We start from the raw sequence: 27256 nt of genomic DNA, 5'->3' as shown, positions 1-27256 counted from the left end.
TACTTGTTTTTGATAACATTATTAATAAAATAAAATTGTTGAATTTTGTTAAATAAAAATTTTGCATAATGATTAGTAAAATTTATTTTTTTAAAGTATAAATCTGTGGACACATCACCATTATCAAACTATGTTATGCATCCATTTTGGGATCAACTAGTCAAGGTATAATAATAAAAAGAATTTTTTACAAAATAATACTAATAGGATCCCAAAGTACCTTGGCAATCTGTTATGTAGTTCTTCCTATAATTAAAGTTTGTTGATAAGAAAGTTATTTTGAACTGTTTATTAGATGCATTTCTCTAAAATTTAGACATTAAAAAAAATTGTGTTTGCTAAAACTTTTCTATTAAAAGCATTAAAAATGTGCAATTTTTATCAGTTAAAAGTTATTAGAAATGGTTTGTTAAATAAAATGTGTTTGTTTGTCAATTGGGTTGCCAGTAGTTATAAAAAAATCTCTTTTTGACTATAACATGTCATAGAAATTACAGTTAAGTAACAATTCGTGGACTTTTTTATTTTAATATACATATTTATATATTTTTATATTTTTTCTTTTCCACTACAGTTTAATAAGACTAGTTTTTAATATTCTTTTTTTTTTTTTATCAATTTATTTTCATTTAAGTAAACTGGCCAAATTACTTTGGGATCACTTTAATAGACTGCATTGTAAAAATATGCTTTCAGTTTAACCAATAGTCAACTTATAAGTTACTAGTGTTTCATTGTAGATATTTCCTATGTGGGTCCCTGCCAATATTTTAACTTTATGTGGATGGATTTGCTCGTTGAGTTGTTTTCTACTTTGTTCATACTTTGATGTACATTTTATATCACAAAAAGAAGTTCCAAGATGGGTGTGGCTTCTCTCTGGTATTTTAATATTTTTTGCTCATCAACTTGATGGCTGTGATGGAAAACAAGCACGTCGAACTAATTCAAGGTGGAATATATTGCATATATATGCTTATAAATAATAAATTATTGCATTTAAAAAAAAGTGTATTTGATGTTTTTAAATACCAAAGTGTGCGTGTCTGTGTGTGTCTGTGTTTTTATATATATATATTTTTTTATTTATTTGTTTAGGGTTACCATTGTATCGGTTTTTTGGTAGAAGAACACAACAAAAATACTAATTTAAATTAGTTTAGTGCTGTGCTCTCCTACATTAAAACCAGGACAAAGGCAACCCTATATATATACATATATATATATATATATATATATATATATATATATATATATATATATATATATATATATATATATATATATATATATATATATATATATATATATATATACACACACAGTGTTTCTCCATCTGGAGATGGAGAAACACTGTGTAAAAGAAAGAAAAAATTAGATAAGTGTTTTTACTAATTTATTATTGCTCTGTTCTTTAAGAACATTGAGCACTCTGTTTGTAGAATACACTAACATAATTTATATATATATATATATATATATATATATATATATATATATATATATATATATATATATATATATATATATATATATATATATATATATATATATATATATGTAAAGAAAATAATTTAATCAAGAAAGACAATGTTTGAGTTTCAAGTTAACTCTTTTTGCTTACAAAATGTGATTTTTTTTTTTTGAGTAACAGTCACTGATTTTTGTTTTTTTGTAGCTCATGATATTATATTTGAACTATATAAATGGCTAACAATTTGTCAACTTTATATTATAAGTTTTTTTATACTCCAACAGCTGTTTTGTTTTTAGTAGAGCAGAGTTTTAGTATTATAAATGTTAATTTAAGTATTACATTATAATACAAAGTTGTAATAGAATTAGTAAAAAAAAAGAAATTTCGCTTTTGTTTTCAAACACAGTTATGCAATCCAGAGAGATTTTTTTTTCCTAAAATTTTTGGTGTAAAGTACTGTATAATATGAATATAGCATTAATGAAAATGTGGTCAAGTTCCCAAAGTTGTTCATACAAGAAAAGCATATAGAATCAACTAAGATTAAATACGCAAAAGTCATTTTTAAAAATTAACTAATAGCTGCATAATAAACTGCAATGCTTTTTAAAAACACAGTTGTTACAAAAAAAAAAAAGTAATAATAAAGTTAAAAAAGAGCACAAATTGAAATGCAAATGTTTTTAATTAAATTAGACTAACTGATAAATATAAAATTATTACACTCTAAATTTTTTTTTTTTAAACATCTTCGCTTCCAACAAGGCTGCAAGTAGCCACTAATTAAAGTTGGAAGTTACTGAGAGAAAAAAGATGAAGATTGTAGAGCAAGATAACGATTGACAGACGACTTAAAGGATTGCAAATTATATGAATTAGGAAAGCAAGGTGAACAGGATGAAGGAAGGGAATTGCAAAATGCTGATGTTCGAGGAAAAAAACTAGACGAATAAGCGTTTTTGGAGCACTTAGGAACAGCCACAGAAAAAGGATGACACTTTATTGAATGACGAGTAACACAAGAATGAATTTTAGTAGATGGTACAAGAGAAACTAGCTCTTTAGCAGTGCCCATTATAGTATTTGTAGAAAAGAGAAAGAGAAGCAACATTACGACGATGTGATAATGGTTGGAGCTTGGCTGCAAGAGCAGGTCCAACTATGTTTACAATGCGTTTTTGCACCTTTTCTAAAAGAGAAAGGGCATCATTAGATGAACCGCCCCAGATATGGCAACAGTATTCCATACAAGGCGGAATTTGTGATTTATAGAGATAGAAAATAGAATCCGAAGTAAGAAAGTGATGAGCTCGATAAAGAGATGCAACCTTAGCAGATGCTAATTTTGCAATTGATTTGATATATGGTTTCCAAGAAAGATTGGAAGTAAGAGTTAATCCTAGAAAATGAAGAGTAGATGACTCATCAAGTACATCACCGTTCATAAATATAGGAAGATCAAAAATTATTGCGATAATGATTGGCTGAAAAAAAATGAGTTTTATCTGAATTAAAGTTCACCAGCCACTGTGAGCCCCATGCTGTAGCAGAAGCGAGATCCTTTTCAAGCTCAAATGCCCCCTCCAAGCAATCAGAGATTGTTGGCTCCTTATTGCGACAAGAATGAATGGTAGTATCATCAGCAAACAATGCCACCTTAGATGTGAGAATATCTGGAAGATCGTTAATGTAAATTAAAAAGAGTATAGGGCCGAGGATAGAACCTTGAGGAACCCCTGAAGTTACAGAATAAGAAGAAGAGTGCTGTCCATCGAGGACAACTTTTATACTACAACTGGAAAGGAAGGATTCAATAATCTTAAAGATGTTGCCAGATACATCGAAAGAAGAAAGCTTATGGAGAAGACCAGCATGTGAAACTTTATCAAAAGCTTTTGAAATGTCAAGAGCGATGATAAAGTTTCACATGCTGGAATTATGAATAAATAAAGACGGCACCAGAGAATCAAATAAAATACAAACAAACATTTATATAAAGTAACTTACAGGTGAACAAGCACCTCACCAGTAGTCTGTACAGAACACAAACATACAAATATATTTAAAAAACCCATTCAACAAACATCATCAGCAGTAAGGTAAAGCAGTTCAGCTTCTTCTTCATAAATAATTTTTACCTTTTTAGTTTAATTATAAAAGTTTGCTTTCAAATAATTTGATGCAATTAAAACTTCCTTTTAGTTTTCAAAATACAAAATAAAATTATAGTTCACTTAAAATGTAATATGTCCCTCATATATTAATTTATAATATGTATTATAGAATAATAAACTGATGGACTTAGTAAGATATAAAGTTAATACATGCATACTTAGTTTGCAGTTTGGGTACTGTTTATAATAGGCTGCTTTTACATGGGTCTGGCGCATTATGGAATTTTTTTTTAACATTTTAACAACACTGCTAAAAGAAACTTTGAGCAGCCGTGGCGCAGTGATTAGAGTTCTGGCCCAGAGGTCCAAGGTTTGATGCCAGCTCTAGCCCCACAAGCGACATTGGTGTGGAAGGAGGTGCAAACTTCTTGTTAAATACTCTCCCGCAGTGCTCTGTGATAAGACCGTAAGGACTTCTGGGAACACCTAAAATAACTACATTAAAAAAAAAACAATAAAAACCATCATTATAATAGTTAAAATATCATTATACTTTTGCTTATCTTACTTAAGAAGAACTGTTTCAAATATTTTAAGTTTTGTAAACTATACAAAGCATGAAATGGTTATAAAAAAATTTTTTACTTTTTTTATTTATTATATAATTCAGCTAGCATTAGTTTTAGTAGAGTCTTGTTAAAATAAACCATAAATACATAAATAAAGAATTATTTTATACTCTTTGATAAATTGAAGAAAATTTGTAGTGCCATAGTTACTAGGTTTTCTTCATTAGGTATTTCTTAGGTATTACTTTAAAAAAAAAAGAAGCTCTTTAAGTTTGCAAATTTGCTGTACCCACCCCCTCCACAGAGGAAGCCTAGCCATGGCTCCGAATGTTTGCTGCCTTTTTAAGCAATAATTAATAGTAAGTTGTTACTTTATATAAAAAAGTGTTGCTTAATTTTATAAAAAAATTATAGAGAGGAGTTTAGAAGTTATTGATTCTAAACATAGTTTATATTGTTTGTTTTTTTGTTTTATTTTTTTTTCATTAGGAATTAATTTCTTTTTTTAGAAATTGTCTCCCGTTGGTCAAGTTTTAATTTGTTTATGTTTAGAAAATATTTAAAATAATGGCGTATTTTACATTTCCGTTTTTAAAGAAACTTAAGAGGATGAAATTTATTTCGGATCTATTAGAATTTAGTTTTTAAGATTTGTTTCTAAAATTTGTTTAAAATTTGATTAAAAATAGTAAAAAGACTTTCATCAGAGTATAACAACTTATAAATAACAACTTATAAATAACAACTTATAAATAACAACTTATAAATAACAACTTATAAATAACAACTTATAAATAACAACTTACATTTATTCAGTATTTAAATAAAGTTAACCAAAAAAAACAAGAAACACATCAGCTACTCACTTAAGTAAATTTATTGGTAGAGGAAAACATCTTTTACCATCTGAGCTCCCTACTGCAAGAGATATTTGACGATATGGGATTTTTTTGTGAGAGACAAGTTATCAAAATAAAAGAAACTATACTGTTGATTAACTAGTTACTGATATGACTCCAGCATTATCTTCTCAGTGGGAAAAAGCAAATTGCAAGTTCGTACATCCAGTAATAATTCAAGAATTCAGCATTAAAGCTAAAATTAAGTATCTTTGGTAAACGTTGAAAAATCAATTAAGGAGAATTTCATTTAAAAAAGTTTACAAAATCTTTGATATTTTATTTTGCAAATGTGAAATAATGTTTTGTTTAAAGTATGGTTGTAACCTGGACTGTAAAAAGGCAACTATAAAAAGATAACTAAAGTGCATATTAAATGCACTCATGTGCAAGAAAATAAAATTCCTGTATTAGAACTCAGCTTTATCAAGTCATAAAGAGATGAAGTTGGTAGTTTTGCACATTACAATATTGGTGGTGTTGACATAAGAGTCAAAAAATAAAATAAAAGAAGTTATAAAAAGAAAAGAGAAGCATCATTGCCAATTAGAGGAGAGAGCAAAGAAACGTAAAATAAAAGAAGAGAAGATCAATCAAAAAATTCAGCAAAATTATAGTTTCTTAGCACAGGTTAAACAATTACTTATAGAATATCTTTGTTAAATATGAAGTTATTATACCAAATTTATACTTGAAAGAAATACAATTTTTAATAAATACTACATTTCGTTAATAATTATGAACAATAATAATATATCAATAGGATAGCATTTAATTCTAAATTGAAAAAGACGAAAAGCTTTCAGAACCAGATTTTTCTAGAGATTCAGAACCTTCTAAGATTAGTGTAAAAGTGTATAATAGGATGGACATAACAAACATTGCAATTGCTAGTATGAGACATCACACAGGTTTAAGGGAAACTGCGGAAATAGCAACAGCAGCATTAATTGATGCAAGAATTATAACAAAGTATAATACATCGCTAATTATTGATCACAACAAGTTTAAAAGGGCACAAGAGAAGTTAGCATTAGTATTAAGTAAAAAATTTGAGAAAGATCTTGAGAATAATGAGGTTTCCTGTATTTTTTTTTTTATGGCAGAAAAGATAATACAAAAGTATTAACAGAATTTAATGACAAATATTTCCTTTGTCTTATCAAGGAAAAACTTTTTTCTGTAGTTACTGAACCAGGTGGTAGATATCTATTTCACTTTGTTCCAGAAAAGAGTGATTAGAGAAAACATGCTGAGATAATTGCAGACCACCTGTCAAAATTGAGAAGGAGATTAGTGTGGATTGTTTGTGACTTTCACACTAATGAGTTAGGGTTAAGGCACATAGTTATAAACTTAGATGGCCCAGCAAAATGTCAAAATGAGTGGTCTGGACCACTTGGAAAAGTGTTAAATACAGCTACAGATCTTGAAATCAATCCTAATTTTACAAAGATTGATATTGGACCTCCGTTGCCTGTTCTTTGCCCAGAAGTTATCAAAAGTTTGAGTACTGATCAAAACTATGCTTACTGAATAATAAACGCAATAAGGTCTGGTAATTTACCTAAGCAGTTAGCAATGCTAGAAATAGGACTTGTTTGCCATGACAGATGGCTCACAACAGCACTAAGATTTTGCAGAATATGGGTTTCTCTACATGGGCTATCTGGCGTCAAACTTCAAAATCTTACATCGATTATTGAATTTATAATAGTTGTTTATATTCCAAACTGGTTCAACATAAAAGTCAAAGAATGTTGGGTTGAGAATCCAAGACATATCTTATACTAATTAAAACTCCTTAAAAACCAGAATAAACCAGTTCTTGATATTGCAATTCCTATAGTGAAAAGATCTGCTTGGTACACACATTCAGAAGCTATTTTGCAAGCAATGATATGTAGTGAGAATATAGAAGAAAGAGCTCTAGCTGTGGAGTTTATTCTTAGACTCTGTGGGAATGAATACAAGCAAACTGATGTTGGTGATTATAGCGATAGGCATCTAAGAACACCTGATATTAACATTGATGCTGAGAATCTTTACAGCCTCATTGACTGGAACAATAATGTTACAGAGCCACCTTTGATATGCAGTCTTACATCTGCTGCTATTAGAGATTTTATTAATACCCCATGGTTGTTCCCCAATAGAGTTCTCATACACAATGAGTTGAGAGGTGTGTACAGATGGTGACAGAAGCTGCGGGAATCTTACATTAGATCTCAATTCATTAGTCGAGAGTTGATGTCTGCTAATAGGAGCAAAAAAGACATGATTGAACTTCTAAATTATAGTTAAAATGATTTATAGTTACCTTTTAAAAAATATATGACTTTTTGTTGTTTGAATCTTTAAAGTATAATTATATACTTAATATAATATTTAATTTAGAATAGTATTTAATAATTATTTCATATTTACTCAAATACTTTATTTCTATAAAGTAGCTTTTATCTTTGTTGATAAATTATTTAGATATATTTAATTATTGAATATATAAATTACGTTTAAAAGTAAGCTTCCTCAGAAAAATTTATTAAGAAGTATTGAAATATTTATAAGAATTTAAAAGGATTTTACAAGGATCATTTTGCAAAATTTTCTGATTCAGTCAAAATTATGTGTGAGTATAAATTGCAATTTTTTTTAGGTTTTACTTGAGATTTGAAGAAGTCTATTACTTTATAAAATGTTTATAAAGCAACAGTTTTCAACAGCTAGCTTATAAAACGACAGTTTTCTTTTTTTCAATTTAAAAGCAAGTGAGCTTTAGGGACTTTAAAAAAAAATTTTTTTTTACTATTGCTGTTAAACTTAAAATTAAATTTTTTTGTAAGTCGCGGGGTAAAGCATAAGTGGCAATGACGTTTGTCTGACGGGATAAACTAGTTATAAGTGCTGATCCTCATCGAAACGCCAGTAATAATAGACGCAATTCTGAGGAGATGTTTATTACTTAATCACTACACAAATTATGTTTACACATTGGCATTAATGTTTTTTTTCCATTCTGAGGCCTTTCATTGTTGTATGCATACTTTTTATTTTTTAATGTATTTTTTGTTTTATTTATTTTTTGTTTGGTGATATACTTTTTGTATATCTTATTTCATATTAGTATTTATATAACGATTTTTTTTTTTTTTATTATTATTGTTAGTACTGTTTAGGTGAATTGTCTGTCTTATTTATATTCTAAATATTCCTCTATTAATCTTTATTTTTGTCTTGACAACTGTCAAAATATGCTTTATTTGAAAAATAATTCTCCTTTATTCTAATGTACTTCATTTCTTCCCTCGGGCGTTCACTGCTCGTGTGTGACCATTCGGCGAATTTTATATGTCAGAATTATATATATGCCAAAGTTTATAAATAAATTATGAATAAAAGCAACTGAGTTCAAGGGACTTTAAAAAAATTTTTTTTACTTAGGCAAAAAAGAATAAATAAATGAAGAAATAAGTTAGAAAATAAACAAACATAGAGGAACAATAGTTTCTAGGTAGATATAGGAATTAAAATTGCCAAGCATTTTTTATGTTTTTTAAACATTTAGTAGTTTCTATATTAGGATCAAATAATTATATTTCAACCAATTTAAAGAAAACTTTGTGGGGCACCATCTCTGATTTTCCTAATTTTTACATATTGTTATGTGCATTATGTTGATAGGTTAAATTTGAAATTTCAGACTTCCAAGTACAACGGTTCAGAAATTATAGCCTTAGAAACATGACACAGTGGCCCCCCTTGATTTACAAATGGTCAAAACAGACTACTTTAGAGCTGTATAACTTTTTTCTCACTTTCAACAAGTGTCTCATTTTTTTTAGAACTATTTTCTGGATAGTTCTCTCTTTAAAAAAGTGGTTTTTATTAAATTGTGTGAAATTAGAAAAAAATTATGATCTCCTCAACTTTGGAAAAAAATCCTAAAATTGCTAAAATATGCCAAAATGAAACTAACTGTAGCATTATTCTATTCACCCACAAGTCTTTACAGACAAGTTTTCTGATTAGCTACTACTGTCTGCAATAAATGGGCAAAATATAGGCAGATTGTTGCAGTTTAGAACTTAAATATATCTAAAAGCAAAATGTCCACTCGCCTAAAAAGTCCAATTTTCAGCCATTTTAAGATGCTTGTATATTTTTCTAACACTTTGTTTTGATCTAAGATTAACAGCATATAAGACCATTAGACCCAACTATCTGAAAATGCAAACACTAAACTTGTCGAACCCACACCGAAAATGCCAGCATTTTTAAATAACCCTATTTTTCAATCATCAACAGTTAAATGTGTTACTAGAAACCGGTGTCCCTCTAATCTGCCAACTGGCCTATATGAAGGGTGCAACTAATTATAAGTCATTTCTTAATAAAAAGAAAGATATGGTTGATTGTCCTCTTCTTGATCTGGTCTTTATAGTAGATAGGGGCACAAATAATGGGGGCAGTAACTTTTTAGAAACCTTCATTATGGTTTAAATAAAGGTCTCTAAATTAGTTTAGATATTTAGATACTTAATATCTAAATATCTAAATTAATTTCGAAATAAAACCATTATTTCTTTGAATTCTATTTTATTATAGGTAATCAGTGGTCTGTATGTGGTCAAGACCCCCCCCCCACTCACTAGGGGGAGAGGGTTTAGGGTTGCACCAATCAAAGGGGGAAGGGGGGCAACCAACTTACAAAGATACAAACATTCATTTTCTAGCATGAAACATACATGATTCACTTTCTAATGAATATACAGTTAACGCCATTAGATCTTTATTGCATTTTTTCATGCTTTTACCGTAAGATTCAAATTTTGATAGTGACTATCAAAAATGTGTGCCAGATTTTCCAGCAAATATACAATGTAATGGTCTTAAAAGGGAATTAATAAAAGTTAATTATATTACTAAAAGTTACTGCCCCCTTTGTTTGTGCCCCTATCTACTATAAAGACCAGATCAAGAAGAGGACAATCAACCATATCTTTCTTTTTATTAAGAAATGACTTATAATTAGTTGCACCCTTCATATAGGCCAGTTGGCAGATTAGAGGGACACCGGTTTCTAGTAACACATTTAACTGTTGATGATTGAAAAATAGGGTTATTTAAAAATGCTGGCATTTTCGGTGTGGGTTCGACAAGTTTAGTGTTTGCATTTTCAGATAGTTGGGTCTAATGGTCTTATATGCTGTTAATCTTAGATCAAAACAAAGTGTTAGAAAAATATACAAGCATCTTAAAATGGCTGAAAATTGGACTTTTTAGGCGAGTGGACATTTTGCTTTTAGATATATTTAAGTTCTAAACTGCAACAATCTGCCTATATTTTGCCCATTTATTGCAGACAGTAGTAGCTAATCAGAAAACTTGTCTGTAAAGACTTGTGGGTGAATAGAATAATGCTACAGTTAGTTTCATTTTGGCATATTTTAGCAATTTTAGGATTTTTTTCCAAAGTTGAGGAGATCATAATTTTTTTCTAATTTCACACAATTTAATAAAAACCACTTTTTTAAAGAGAGAACTATCCAGAAAATAGTTCTAAAAAAAATGAGACACTTGTTGAAAGTGAGAAAAAAGTTATACAGCTCAAAAGTAGTCTGTTTTGACCATTTGTAAATCAAGGGGGGCCACTGTGTCATGTTTCTAAGGCTATATTTTCTGAACCGTTGTACTTGGAAGTCTGAAATTTCAAATTCAACCTATCTACATATTTCAAATCTAACCTATGCACATAACAATATTTAAAAATCATGAAAATCAGAGATGGTGACCCATAGGCGATTGGTTGAAATAAAATGATTTGACCCATTAGTCATAAGCAGTTAAGCTAAAACTTGAAAAAAAATGTAGCTAGCGTTAAAACACAAAAAAATTTAAATTTATTTTCTCTATTTATAAGTATTATCTTAATATTTTTTTATTATAACTTTTATAAATATAAAATTATTTTTAAATGACACACCCCAATGTGTATTATTTATATAAAAATAGATGATACAAATGTAATGTAAAAAAATATAAATTTTATTATAAAGTGTATTACAAAAGTGTAATATATATATATATATATATATATATATATATATATATATATATAATATATATATATATATATATATATATATATATATATATATATATATATATATATATATATATATAGATAGATAGATAGATATATATATAAATTAATGATTTATTAGTTAGATTTATTACTTAGCATTATTAGTTATCTAAGAGATAAAATAGTAATTGTTAGTGGTTTGTTAGGTTTGTAGCAAGCTTCAATATTTTTTTGGGTTGAATTTTGTTTGTGGGAGCTGTTTTTATAACCACAATTTTTAGTACTTGCTTGTATGTGTTTTTGAATTTACTAAAAATTGCTTTGTTTTAAAGATTTTTGTGAAAATCTGTTGCATATTATAGTAGCTAAGTGTTTAAGAGTTTGTGGTGGGTGAAAATTTATGGATGTATTGGAGATAGGTAGCTGGCTATGTAATTTAGGTTGCGGGCTATGTAGTACCTCTGTATTAGGCTATTTAAAAATTATGTAGCGGACAATATGGTAGCTATATAGCAGACTAGTAGTTATGCACTAAAAAGAAAAAAGTGTAAATGAAAACAATTTAAAATGTTGACTAGTTTTTTGGGCAATTGTGTGGTCTATCTACTATTTTTAATTATATGCATTTAATATTTTTTTTATAATTTTTTTTCCAAACATCTTTAATTCCAACAAGGCTACAAGCAACTACTATTAGAGTTGCAAGTTACTAGAATAGAAAAGATGAAGTTATTTAAACAAGATAACAACTAACAAAGATTAAAAATTATATGAATCAGGGAAACAAGATGAATGAAACAAATTCCTAAGGACTGATGTTCAAGGAAAAAAACTAAACAAATAAGAATTTTTGATGCACTTACGAACAGTTACAGTAAAAGGATTGAAATTAATTGAATGATGTGTAACGCGAGAAGAAATTTTAATAGACGGCACAAAAGATACCAGCTCTTTAGAGCAGTTCCCATTATAGTATTTATAGAAAAAAGAAAGAGAAGCAACGACGATGTGACAATGTTTAAAGGTTGGCTGCAAGAACAGGTCCAACTATCTTTACAATTCGTTTTTGCACATTGTCTAAAAGAGAAAGGGCATCATTGGAAGTTTTGGTCCAGATGTGACAACAGTGTTCCATACAAGGACAAAGAATAGAATCCAGAGTAAGAAAGTGGCAAACACAATAAAGAGATTCAACTTTAGCTAATGCTAATTTTACAATAGATTTGATATATGGCTTCCAAAAAAGATTGGAAGTAAGAGTTTTTTTTTTTTTTTTGTTTTTTTGTTTTTCAGCTCCTCAAGGCTGAGAAGGCCACTACAGATGAGGAGGCTACTTAATAGTGGTTATAACCCTCTTTCGACTCTATAACTCCAAAACACGAACCTTGACGAATAAGGCTGTTGCGTGGAGAAACAAGTTGAGTGCGGTACTACCAGGGACATGGTGGGGATCAAACTCGGCACCTCTCGGTTATGAAGCGAGCGCTTTACCACTACACCACTACCGCATAATCCTTTAACTCCTACTTCCTTTAAATATAGGAAGATGTGATTGTTGATAATATGAAGATTGTTGCAATAATAATTAGCTGAAAAAAAATTAATTTTATCTGAGTTAAAGTTCATCCTTTTTTAATTCAAATGTTTCCTACAAGCAATCAGAAAGTGTTGGCTTCTTATCAAGACAAGAATAAATGGTAGTATCAATACCACCTTAAATGTGAGAATTTCTCAAAAATTGTTAATGGAGATATAAAAAAGTGCAGGGCCAAGGATAGAACCTTGAGGATCCTTTGAAGTCACAGGAAATGAAGAAGAGTGGTGTCCATGAAGATGTTACCTGATACACCGTGAGAAGAAATATGAAGAAGAACAGCATGCCAAACTTTATCAAAAGTTTTAGAAATGTTGAGAGTGATAGCCTTAACCTCTCCACATCTATCTAATGCATGATAAAACCTATCATTTATTACCGTGAACAAAGCTGCAGTAGAACAAGAAAATCAAAATCCATATTGATGATCATAAAGTAAGTTATTAGATTCAAGATGAGAGAACAAGTCTTTGTTAATTATAGACTCAAAAACCTTGCTTATGATAGAAAGAAGTCTAATGTAGCGGTAGTTAGACAAGTCAAATTGCTTTCCAAAGTTTTTGAGAGTAGGTATAACAGATGCCACTTTTCAGCAGGCTGGAAAACAAGAATTTGATAAGCACTTGTTAAATAGTTTTAAAAGTATAAACTACAGCTCTGGAGAACACTTCTGCAAGACTACAACAGGTATGTTGTTCGGTCCACAAGCTGTAGGAGTGTCGAAGCAGGAAATCACTTTAAAGACAGAAGCTGGAGTGATATGAATGTCAAGCAATAGATCGACCTTTTTGTCGGCTATATCAGGAAGGATGTAATTATCAATGTGGAATCAAGATATGAGATTAATGTTAAGTTTCTTGCAAACAATTCAGCATTGTCTTTAGGTGAGGTAACAAAGTCTGAGTCATGCAAGAGTGGCTTAATTTTTTAGATGAAATATGAGATTTTTTGACTTGCAAATAGCTTTGGCTAGTTTTAGATAAAACCTAAGAAATCATAAATAATGTATTTTATATTTTATATTTAGTAGGTAAATAGCCCGCGTCCCATGCAGTATCAATGTATCGGGTTATGTGCTGGTTATGTAGTATCTATATAGCAGGCTATGTAGTAGCTATGTAGATTTGTAGTTGTCAAATTCTAGAGACTAATTTAGACTAATTCTTTCTGCGATTGCCCTGGCTATCCTAATATTATTTATTATTATTAATATTGATATTGCTACTATTATTATTATTATTATTATTATATATATATATATATATATATATATATATATATATATATATATATATATATATATATATATATATATATATATATATATATATATATATCATTTATTCTATATATATATTATATCAGAGACAGTGCAGAGACTTTCGGAATGGCGAATGCTTTTTTATAACAAATTTTATAAATAAATTAAAAAAAAAAAAATTATAAATAAATTTAAAAAAAAAAAGAAAGATAAACAAAAAAGAGTAAAATAAGAAAAATAATTAAATAAAAATAAAGAGAATGAAGAAAAGAAAGAGGAAGAAATAAAAAAGCAAAAACTAAAAAAAAAATTAAAAACCAAATCAAACAAATTAACAAAAGAAAAAACAAGATAAGAAAAAGGAAAAACAAAAAGTCATAGTTAAAAGAAAAAAAACATTCGAAAATGGAAAGTAATTAAAAAGAATTAAAATAAAATAAAAAAATTTCTCCGTTTTTGAAGAAAGGAAAAAGAATATTTTTTAAATTTTATTATTTTTGAAAGACTATATGTGTTTGCTTGATATGATTTACTTTTTTATTTTAATATCGTCATTATGATAATTCTATACTTTTCGTGACTAAATGTTTGTGTGTGTGTTTGTGTGTGTGTGTGTGTGCGCGTGTGTGTGTGTGTGTAGATGAAACGTTTTTATTTGTGAGTATTATTGAAAAGTTTTTGTTTATTTATTGTTATTTTTTGATAAAATATTTATATTACTTTTATTCATATGATTATTGATATTAAGATTGTTATATTTATTAAATCATTGTTACTTTTTTTTTGCAGTAATTGTTTTAGTTACATGGTAGGTTATTACGTTTTGTCAGTACATAACTGTTTGTAACTCTCCTGTCTAGGCATTATATTCAATTGTTGTTTTAAAATTGATATTGGTTTATTATCATATAATTTTCTTATAATTCTTATAATTTATCATCATTATTATTATCATTATTATTTGTATTATTAATGCTATTTCATGGTATTTACTTAAGATTAGTTTTAACTATTTGTAAATGGCCTCGATTGTATGATCTTTTATCGAAAAAAATATATTAATAATATTAATAATTAATTAAATATAATAATAATTAATTAATAATATTAATAATAATAATTAATAATTATTATATTATATATATAAATTTGTTATATATATAAATCATTCTTAACGTTTCAATATATTTTTTTGCAGCTCACCAATTGGTGAAATGTTTGATCATGGGCTAGATAGTAGTGCTGTGTCATTAATGTGTATAAGTATTTTATCTTTATTTGGCGTCAGTGAACACACTGGTACACACTGGGAAGTAACTCTAATCTTTATGTTGGTTTTGTTCTCGTTTTATATTCCTCATTGGGAAAAGTATAATACTTCTGTAATGTTCTTACCATGGGCATATGATGTATCTCAAATAGTAAGGCTATTGTTTTTTTTTTAAATAGTTTTCTCAGCATTAAAATTCATTTAATATTTATAGTTTATTGCATTTTTTAGTTACTAGTGTGCTCATTTATTGCAAGTTTTTTTTATGGTACGGAAATATGGAGAGTGTCATATTTTAATGGAGCCTTAAATCTCACATTCATTTTAAAATTTATTTTTTACTGTAAGAATATGTTTTTATGTTGTTTTTTTCTTTATTTTTAATGGTACACGACTTATAAAAAATAAAATATGTTAGATGTAATCCTTCTAGTGGTAGTAAAAAATATTATGATTTCATATAAAGTTTCATATTAATTCTGATTGAATTACTTCAGTTATTTCAGTACAAAAATTAATGGATAGCAATGTTAACACTTAAAATATATTATTGCTTTGTGCCATTTGTACTATTTATAATGCCTCTTAGAGGGTTTTGTATGTATAACTTTTACAAAATCAAATTTGTTTGCCTCAATTTTAGAAAGTTCTTTTTTGTTCTTATAATGTTCATTAAAACATGTTGTTTCATCAGGAGACCATGATGTTTAATTTAGACATGTTGCTTCATCAAGACATGCTGTTTCATCAGGACATCATGTTGCTTCATCAAGGCATTATGTTGTTTCATCAGGATACCATGATGTTTCATTTAGACATGTTGCTTCATCAAGACATGCTGTTTCATCAGGACATCATGTTGCTTCATCAAGACATCTTGTTGGTTTATCAAGACATGCTCATTAAGACACAATGTTTTTTTTTTTAACATTGCTTTATGGTTTAATTATAGTTTGGACTTTTTAAAAGATGAAATAAATTTTCCTGTGATCCGAACTCCCAGTGAATCCTGCTTTATGCTGTATGATATATTTTTTTAACTTTATTATGTGCCATTTCTAGTCTCAAACAATACAACTTTGTTTTACTTTAAACATATTTATTATGTACTCAATTTTATAACATTCTTATTCTTCTCAAGAATTTTTGTAGTCAACAAAAAGTTTTTTTTTTCTTCTTTTGCAAAACTGAAAACAGTAGTCAGATGAAATGCTACCTAGATAAAAAGTTTCAATTTGGTAAAAGTTTATTTAACAGTTATAAAGTTTATTTAACAGTTATAAAGTTTATTTGACAGTTATAAAGTTTATTTAACAGTTATAAAGTTTATTTGACAGTTATAAAGTTTATTTGACAGAAAGCAAAAAAAAAAGATTTGTTTATATAATCAAAAAAAGTGTTACAAGTAAAAGAGAAAAAAGAAATTTAAATAAGAAATAAAAATAATAGAGAAAAGAAACGCTTAATTGGTCTACTCAAAACTTTGATTGAATAACTCTGGTGAGTTATTCAATCAAAGTTTTATATTACACTAATAAATTACATGAAATTGATTTCTAGGTAATTAATAAAAATAGTGTCATCAAAAGTTTGGTGTGTGAAAATTTGAAAAAAGATCAATATTGTATTATGTCCAGCAACTCTTAAATTTCTGAAAACGTTCTAATTATGCCAAGTATTTTAGTTCTTCATAGAAAAAAACTTTAAGAGACCTGAAATCTATTATTTTCAAAGTTTTGACTTTCAGGCTGCTATTTTGTCCAGGCTGCTATTTTGTTCAAATACCAGATTCAAAATGAAATGCTTCAGAACTATTAAATTTCTGTTTTCCCTATGCAGTTTTGACGTTTCTAAACATTTTTGAGCTCCAAGGTAAACAAAATGAGTCTTTGACTTTAAACTGCTGCTATCTCTTGGTTTATCTTATAAATAAAAGTGGCATATTTTTTTAAAGCCTATTTTTGTTTTGTACTTTTTTGACTCAAAGCTTACATGTGGAGCCTAGTGTTTTTATAATTTTCTTTTGTTTATGTTGCATCATAATATTTTTAAGAAAAACTCACAGGCTCTTAAAAGTTTTTTTCTAATATTAGAAATAATATTAGAAATCTTTTTTTTTGTTATTATTATTATTATTATTATTATTATTACGACTCTTCACTTCCAACAAGATTGAAAGCAACCACTATTAAGTTAGGAGTTACTAGAAAACAAAGAATAGAGTTAAAGAGTAAGGAAACTGTTGACTTATGAAGTTGTAGTATGTATGGGAGAGAGTTCTAAAGGTATTAAGTTCGGGGAAAAAAGATAGACAAAAGTTTTTAGAGCATGCAGGGACAGGTGCATAAAAAAGGATTTAACTTTACTGAATGAATATTCAAGCAAGAATGAGTTTTGATTGAGCTAGAGATGATAGCTCCTTTAAGTAGCAACCATGATAGTATTTGTAGAAAAGAAAAAGACATGTAAGCTTAGAACAATAGGAGAGAGACTAACTAATCAACTTATTGCTTACTGTTTTAAATTTGATTTTATGATAGTATTTGTAGAAAAGAGAAAGAGATGTAAGCTTAGAACAATAGGAGAGAGGCTAACTAATCAACTTATTGCTTACTGTTTTAAATTTGATTTTATTTGGAAAAAATATCAAAATAATAGAAATTGATCGAAACAACTTTAGCTAAAACTTGTATTATTTAAGTCAGGTTACATTAACCTTTGATTTTTTTACTATTATAAAGTATTAATCATTATATATGAAATCATAATAATACCAGACAGGCATTTTTGTGTTTTCAAAATATAATATTAACATTTCACAATAAACTGCTAACTATAAAAGTATTTATTAGAACTTGCTACAGTTAAATTGACTGTAATGCTAAAATTATATGATAAAAATGTTCAAACTTGACTAGATTTAATCTTAATAAAAAGGGTTAAATGGGGTTAGATCAGATAAGTTTTTCTTACACAATAGTTTTGTTTAGTAAATTGTTTTGAGATTCCTAACAAGTATTGGATTGGTTAATCTAATTATAATAATTTTTTTTTACTAACTCTACAAATTTTTACTAACTTTACAAATAAAAATCTGTGTGTGTGCGAGAGAGAGATCTTAAATAGCATTCTAATTTTTTTTTAAAAATTTTCAAAATTATTGTAATATAACTGTTTAGTTTTTGATTCATAAGATAAACAAGCAACCAAACTAAGATAAACAAGCAACCAAACTAAGATAAACAAGCAACCAAACTAAGATGAACAAGCAACCAAACTAAGATAAACAAGCAACCAAACTAAGTCCATCTTTTGAATCTTAGCATTTATTTATATTCATAAAGATTTTTTGGATTTTTGCATTCATTTATAAGAAATTTTGTTTCGACTATTAGTTTTTTTTCAAAGACTTGTTTTGAATGCTCATTTTAAGACTCGTTTTCAAAGCTTGTTTTAAGACCTCAAAAGTCTTTAGAACCTATCTTCTCAGATAAAATACAAGGTTTAAAAATCTGAAAAAAGACCTTAGTGTCTGACAATATTTTTTTGTTCATCAATTTTTGTACTGGGAAAAATTCATTTTTTCATTTGATGCTGTTTTTTTCACAAGAAAGTTGTTCTAGTGAAAATAATAGCATCTGCACTAAGAAAGGCGAAAAACATGGCGAAGAAAGACGCTTGACTTAAAATGTTTTTTATAAGCAGTAGGTTATTGTTTTGGTTTATACCATTTTAAAACAAGTTTTTATAGTTTTATTGTTGATCTGCTTAATCCTGTTTTGTTCTTTTTCAGTTTATTACTATATCTCTTATATTATAGTTCTATTTGTTTGTCTGCTGTTTCCTGTATCGATTATTAATCAATATCAGTAAGTATTTTTTTAGAAATTGCAAGTAAATAACTAAGTTTCTTCTGTTAAGAGCTTTTTTGTAGAGCCTGCATCTTTTTTTGTAGAGCACGAAAAAAAACTCCAAAAGATTGTGTACCTGTAATTGAAGGTTTATACCCTCTAGTTGCCATCATAATACCTACATTTCTGTATTTATTGTTTGGCTATTGGTCAGATAGTAATATAGTTATTACAAATTTACGCTTATATATTGTTGGATATGGGCTACTTTATTCAAACATTACTGTAAGTATACTCCTCTATTTCAACAATTGATTGTAATATTTATTATTATAAGATTCTTTAAAGGTTACATTTTTTCCTCAATATTGTATATATATATATATATATATATATATATATATATATATATATATATATATATATATATATATATATATATATATATATATATATATATATATATATATATATATATATATATATATATGTAATAGTATATAACAAATAGTAATAAACAGTAGAATCTCGTTAACTCGGACTCTGATGAGAGTCAATTGAATTTTTGTGTTATAGTTCTAATTTTTAGTTTCGTTTAGCTTCGACTTTTTTTAATAAATAGACTTTATTACAAGCTTGACCAATTTGAAGATATTAGTAAATATATTTAGTTTGTTAAATTATATTTGATGCAAAAGTATTTGATATGTCATTTGATATATGTTAGCTGCTTTTTGGCAAGATACTGATGTATGTGGCGAAGAGCACGAATGTAATAGTTGGAGGATTTAACAGTGTTGTTTATATGTTAGTCTAAGGAAAGTGTTGAATCTAAGATGACACCTAGGATTCTCACCAAGTTTGTAGTTAGTGTTGTTCCAGAGAATGTAATTTTGAAATCATTTTTAAATTTTCCAGTTTGTTTCCTAGATCCAAATAAGACAACTTCTGTTTTGGTTGAGTTAAGCCTAAGTCCATTTTCTAGAAACCATTTTGTGACTGTATTAGCACAGTGATTTTGTTAATATTATTTTTTTCTGGGTTAATAAAAGTATTTAATTGCGTATCATCAGCATATTGATGATGATTTGTGTCATGTTTAGCTATAATATGATATATGGGTAAAACAAACATTGAAAATAAAAATGGGCCTAATACACTACTTTGTGATACTCCTCTTGAACTTGTTGGCAATCTAGATTTTGTTAAGCCTGTAGAAACAAAGGATTATTGAGAGTGCAAGTATGATATCAGTCATTTTAGTGCAATATCTGGGACACTAAATTTATCTTTTTTACAAGCAATTAGCAGGTTGTGATCGATTGTATCAAACGCTGCAGATATGTCCAGAGAGAGGGGAATGGTGGTTAAAGCATTATCAATGTTTAACAGGATGTCATTGCATAACTTTAGGACTGATGTTTCTGTTAAGTAATAAAAGACCTAAAACTCTGTTAAGTAATAAAAGACCTAAAGCCAGATTGAAAATGATTGAAGTTTACAGTTGAAGTTTTGGATATTGTATTGAGATTTGATACGGGGCGCAGATCAGTGGGTTTAAATACTGTTTGTTCTGATTTTTTTGGAATCAGTGTTTTTGAGCAACCTTGAATGAGACTGGAAAATTTCCAGATTTCAATGAGAGGTTGGCAAGGTGAGCTATAAGGGTTTGTCCATAAAGTACATACAATAAAAGTTTAGAAATTTGACTCCCCCTCCCCCTGCTGCCTTGCATACTTTTAACACCCCCACCCCTCCCTAAAAAGTGTGTATGCTTTTGAAATACCCACACCACCACCACCACTTTTTTTTTTCCCAAAAAAATAGAAAATAGTTTTATGTAAATTTAGAATATGTATATATGAAGAAATATTTTTTAAATTGGAGCATACGCTTTTAAATTTCATCATATCCACCACCACACCACCCACCTACCCTTTCAATTTTTATATTGAATGCTTTTTGCAGATCCCTTAGATACTTTACCCCAGACCCAACCCCAAAGCCCTTGGTTTCCACACAGGATCCCAATTTAAAAGACATACATGTCTTCAAATATATGTGTATATATATATATATATATATATATATATATATATATATATATATATATATATATATATATATATATACATATATTTGAAGACATGTATGTCTTTTAAATTGGGATCCTGTGTGGAAACCAAGGGCTTTGGGGTTGGGTTTGGGGTAAAGTATCTAAGGGATCTGCAAAAAGCATTCAATATAAAAATTGAAAGAGTAGGTGGGTGGTGTGGTGGTGGATATGATGAAATTTAAAAGCGTTAAACATTAAAAAAAAATTTTAAAAATTAAAAAATATATATATATATATATACAAATATTAATTTTGATAAAGTTAAATTACATATACTTTGTATGTTTGTTTGGGCGAGAGTTTAAATCTTGTGATTTCGCGGTGGAGTTATGAGGTTGTGTCACAGTCATTTAATGATTGTGACATGATTTATGATTTATGTTCTAATGAATAAACAAATAAAAATAAACTTTACTTAGTGTAAACATTTTTTTCAGACACCGCTTTTTAGTAAGTTCGTAAAAAATGAGTCTTACACAAGATCAGTAATATCAAAAACAAAGCCTAAAACTCAGTGATGGGGGTAGGCTACCCATATCCCCATTTGAGGGGAGGAGAGGAGGTCCAGCAAATTTAGGAGCCCTTTTGCAAATTTAAGGAGCTTTTATTTTAGCAATAACTAGTGGTAAAATTTGGAAGATTTTGAGACCTTAATGACCTTAATGATTATTTTAAGTGGGGGGGGGGGGTTAGCAGACTCAAAAAAGGGGTTGTATATAAAGGGTGGCATGTGTGTGCATAAAGGGACACTATGCCCTTGACTCCCCTATATCATACATCTTTTTATGTTGGCAAACTAGGATCTTTAGTCAGAATTTTAACTTTTCTATTGGTTAGCTGTTTAATTGTGATAAGTTAAAATACGAAGTACATACTTTTAAATTGAAGCCTCACCTTCTCTCTTTTGTTTGCTATTTGAAAGCCCCCTCCCCCTATGGGCGTATGTACTTTATGGACGACCCCTAATTGGACTAAATAATTCTGAACATGATTTAAGAATGTTTTTTGGAATAATATTGAGTGGCGATGTCTTAGGTGTGAGAGTTTTGATTATATGAAACATCAGTGGTGAAACAAAGTGACCAAACGTTGTAAAAATACCTTCAGGGAAGACGCTCCATGATGAAATCAGATTTAGGGGTTGTAGCTAGTCTTTCTTGTGTATGTTTTTTAATACTTTCAAGTTTGCTTGCAAAATATTAACTTATTGTGTTACATTTTGCTTCTAGTATTGTATAATTAGCTTTAGGATTATTTGAATGAAATATTGAATATACAATATTTATACATCTTTAAGTTTTATATTTTTAATTTAGGTTAGTATTGTTATTTTAGTTAGTAAAATAATATGCATATGCAACTTTTCAATCATTTCTTTTTTCAGCTTGATTGCCTCTTTGATTGTTGACTTGTAAATAGCTGATTGACATGGAGTTGGGGTGTCAATGCCTTCACGAGCCAATTGCTTGCATATGTTAGCAGCTTTGTTTGTTGAGACTCTTGTATAGGTCATCAAGTTGACTGCAATTTTGCTTTATGATGTTTTCTGCTTGGTGTGGGAGTAGTCTCATCTTCTTCTTCATCGTTTTTATATTCACTGTCATCAGCCTCAGAGTCAGAATCACTAAAACCAGGATAGTAAGATGATGAGTTGGATGGCCTATTAGAATGTTTTTTCTTTTAGAGGGATGGATCGTTTCTTTACTGGCCACTTGGCCTGTAGAGTATCCCACTTTTCCTTTGCTTTCCACTTGGAGATGGTACAATCGCTTGTCCTCGGAAGATAACCATGTTTCATGCACTTTAGTAATATCAAAAATTTCATCAAGGGGTTTGTAGCTTCCCCACTTGACACATTCATTATAACATTTCAGTATTTTATCAAGCTTTGCTCATATAACTTGATCAGATACATTAGGAAAATTCAGTTTATTCTAATTTGGTGACTTCTTTGGAAATTCCTGCTATTCGCTCCTTTCTTCTTTCGATTTTTGGTTCAAGGAAATGGTAGTGTCCGATAAGTTGCATTTGGAGAGGCATTCTGCACTTTTCTTCCAGTGAATATTCTTCCAAAGAGACCATTCTTCTTTTATGAGAGTCTTCAAATTTACCAGATTATTGGTCCAGACATCCTTGTTCTTCTGAATGCAACTATCGCTAGGCTTGTACGTTGCCATGTGTTGCTTCTGCAATAACTATAAAATTTGATAAGCAGCTATATATAGACAGTCTAAATTGTTCTAGAACGTTCTAAATTGTTCCAGAATATTCTTAATTGTTTCAGAATGTTCTAAAATGTTCTATAGTATTCTAAATTGTTCTAGAATATTCTTAATTGTTCCAGAATGTTCTAAATTGTTCCAGGATGTTCTAAAGTTGTCTAAGATATTCTGGAATTTTTCAAAATGTTCTAAATTTCTAAACACTTCTAATCTATACAAGTTTTAAATGATTTTCAGCAAAGCCACACGTATTAGTAGTACCAGTAACAAGATTAAGTAAATGGCGATTCGTAATTTTAATTGCGGGGTGACCTTTTTTTGCAACCTAGAGGAATTGAACATGTTTTCAATGTTTTCTAACTAAAGTTCATCTCTTTATGACACAGGAAATATTTTTTTTTTAAATAGTCAAAAAGTCATAACCTTAATGCATATCACAGCCGATATCGAAAAATTAAATCAAAAGTTAAGATTGCAAAAAAAGCTATTTTAATAATGGAAAACAAGTTTACAGAGAGTATGGAATTTACAGAGAAAAAAAGTGACCTGAGTTACTTTAAGAAAGATAATGGATTAAAAAGAAAAAGTATTTCTAATACTAAAAAAATAAACAAGAGGTTGAGTTTATAGAAAAACAAATTGAAGAACTTGAAAATAAGAAAAAAAAATTGTAAAGTTAGTTTTTATTGACAAATGACTTTATCTTATTTTATTTCACTATATTTTATTGTTATATTATCTTTAGTATTTTGTTTTAGATTACATACTTTTATGTTCATAATTACAGTGGTTGTCTATGAGGCAATTTTTGTATCACTTCGGAAATATCAAAGTGCTTTTTTAATACTGATGCTGGGACAATGATGACGTTTCAGGAAAAAAATCCTGGAAAAACATATCCAATTGAAGTAATAAGTGCTGGAATTTTTTTAAATTTTGAGTGGATCCCTGATATATATATATATATATATATATATATATATATATATATATATATATATATATATATATGTATATATATATATGTATATATATATATATATATATATATATATATAATATATATATATATATATATATATATATTTATATACACACATGGGCTATTCTAGGAAAATAATTTATAGAAAAGAGAAAGAGAAGCAACATTACAACAATGTAATAATGGTTGGAGGTTGGCTACAAGAGGTTCAACTAAGTTTACAATGCGCTTTTTCACCCTGTCTAAATGAGAAAGGGCATCATTGGAAAATCTGCCCCAGATATGGCAACACTGTTCCATACAAGGAAGGATTTAAGATTTATAGAGATAAAGAATAGAATATTGAGTAAGAAAGTTGCAATCAAAATAAAGAGATGCAAACTTAGCAGATGCTAATTTTGCAATTGAAATAAAAGTACATTACCATTCATAAGTATAAGGGGATCTAAATTGTTGTGAGAACGATTAGCCGAAAAAAGTTGAGCTTTATCTGAGTTACAGTTCACCAGCCACTGAGAGCCCCGTACTGTAGCAGAAGTGAGATCCTTTTCAAGCTCAAATGCCCCCTCTAAGTAATCAAAAAGTGTTGGTTTTTTATCAAGACAAGAATAATTGATGGTATTATCAGCGAAGAATGCAACCTTAGATGTGAGAATTTCTGGGAGATCGTTAATGTTAATTTAAAAAAGTATAGGGCCAAGGATAGAACCTTGAGAAACCCCTGAAGTTACAGAATAAGAAGAGTGCTGTCCATCGAGGGCAACTTTTATACTACGATTGGAAAGGAAGGATTCAATGATTTTAAAGATACTAACTAATACACTGTAAGAAGAGAGTTTATGGAGAAGACCAGCATGCCAAACTTTATCAAAGGCTATAGAAATGTTGAGAGAGATTTAGGATCTTCTCCTATCTAATGCATGATAAAACCTATCAGTTTTTTAACGTTAATAAATTAATAGTAGAACAAGAAGATCGAAATCCGAGATAACGTCGGCGAGCGCGATCATGAAAATTGCTAAAGGCGATACTCATAAAATGCTTTTTCTTTTTTATATCTTTTTTTATTTATTACATAATTCTTTTGTCAAAAAATGTTTGAATTAGTATCACACTTATGAAACTACTTCAACGAAAGAGATTTTTATACTTCCAAACTTCTTGTATATTGTCAGATCGCGATTTTTTTTTTAACTATTTATGTTATAAAAAAATAATATCAAACAAAAACGCAACTTCTTATTGATTTAGTATTGAAGTATAATTTAATGACTTAGTTTTGCTTCATTGTTTTGATATATGTATTTTAAAATGTTTCTCTGTAAACTTAATTAACGGTTAATGGTTTTTATATTTCTTGATATTTTTTATTCAAATTAATTATTTAATTTTTTTCTAAAGTTTATTTTTTAAATTACGTTTTTCTATCTTAAAAATATAACACAAGAATAATTTGAAATAATAATAAATAAGAATAATAACTTTTCATTTAATAAATATTGACATCATTACTTAGTTTTCTTTTCGAATGTCCTTAATTGCGAACATTCTAAACAACAGAATTGTTTTAAATTTGAGTTAAAATAAATAATAGTTAATAAAAAATCTATACTATGAACAAAAACTAATTTTAAAAATTACTCTATTATTAATATTTATTTTTATTATAAAGGATGTGTGGAATATTACAAACAATAAATCAAGTAAATTTTACTTGATATTTTCACAAGATTAAAAATACTCCACGGTTTTAATTTTCTTATAATGGTTTTCTAATTTTCTATTCTTATCTTATTTGCGCATTTTTGTATTCACATTGTGTTTCCACGTGCACATTCCATTATTGAAATTAGTGACGATTAGCGACTTTAAACTGCTCATTCATTACTTTAGTGCAAAAGAGAACGACGTTGTGCTTTTTATATTTTATATCAGTTGTTTGATAACAGAATATCTTTAATAAAAAATCTTTTTTAAATATTTTATGAAATTAAAAAAATAATCTTAAACTATTGGACGAGCGTTATTTTATACGCTCGTTATAAGCTGAACGAGCGTTGTTTATCGCGCCTAGAGCGTTTAAAAATACCGTTTACGGGCGCGTTTTACGAGCGGAGCGCAATCGCGCTAGCTTCATCACAAGCCCTGAGAAAGTAAATTGTTAGGTTTAATACATACACGTATCAAGGGTTGAATTAAGCAATCTCGATTTGCGCTATCTAGAAAAATATCTGGTTTTCAAAATTTTAATTTATGCAAAACTGTGTACTTTGTTTTTACAGAGCAAAATAACTTAAATTTATTAGAAAAAAAGTTATTAAACAAAACAAAAAACTCACAACTACAAAAGTAATAACAACCTATTAACTGCATTATAAAAGTAATAGCACTTTAATAGTGTTATTACTTTTATAATGCACTGATAACTTTTATAATTCATTTTTTTTTCAAACAACATAAGTAATCCCAAATTTTAATTGAAGTAGAAAAATCTAAAAAAACATTGCCGATAGTCAAATAATACTAAAAACTTCTGGTGTTAATACAACAACTTTGTTTTACTTTTATTTTTGACTCTTTTTTATTAAATTCTATTTACAACTTTTATACAGAAACAAAAATTCTCGAAGGCGTAATTATATACAAAAATAGCTTATGACTTGACTAATAAATTACATTTGAGGCAGGAGCTATTCTCACATCTCGCACATGTCTTGCCAAATGTACTTATTTTTTTGAGAAGCAGGTGCAGATTCTTCGTTTTGTTCCCACTGTTGGTGTTGCATTGTACCAAAATACTGCTAACTGACATATTT

The 27256-nt window shown here is 28.4% G+C and overlaps 1 protein-coding gene across 1 annotated transcript in view; it reads left to right on the top strand.

Moving 5' to 3' along the window:
- The window catches only part of LOC100210399 (ethanolaminephosphotransferase 1), a 58335-nt gene that overhangs the window by 12426 nt on the left and 18653 nt on the right, over positions 1-27256 (top strand). Inside the window, exons 2-7 of the mRNA XM_065814769.1 lie at positions 97-165; positions 741-952; positions 15198-15420; positions 15501-15612; positions 19090-19138; positions 19225-19405. Coding sequence (XP_065670841.1) covers positions 97-165; positions 741-952; positions 15198-15420; positions 15501-15612; positions 19090-19138; positions 19225-19405 — 846 coding nt within the window. The remainder of the gene's footprint in view (positions 1-96; positions 166-740; positions 953-15197; positions 15421-15500; positions 15613-19089; positions 19139-19224; positions 19406-27256) is intronic.

Source organism: Hydra vulgaris, chromosome 12 (assembly GCF_038396675.1).
Source record: "Hydra vulgaris chromosome 12, alternate assembly HydraT2T_AEP".
NCBI lineage: Eukaryota > Metazoa > Cnidaria > Hydrozoa > Anthoathecata > Hydridae > Hydra > Hydra vulgaris.
This window is presented reverse-complemented; position numbering and strand designations above follow the sequence as displayed.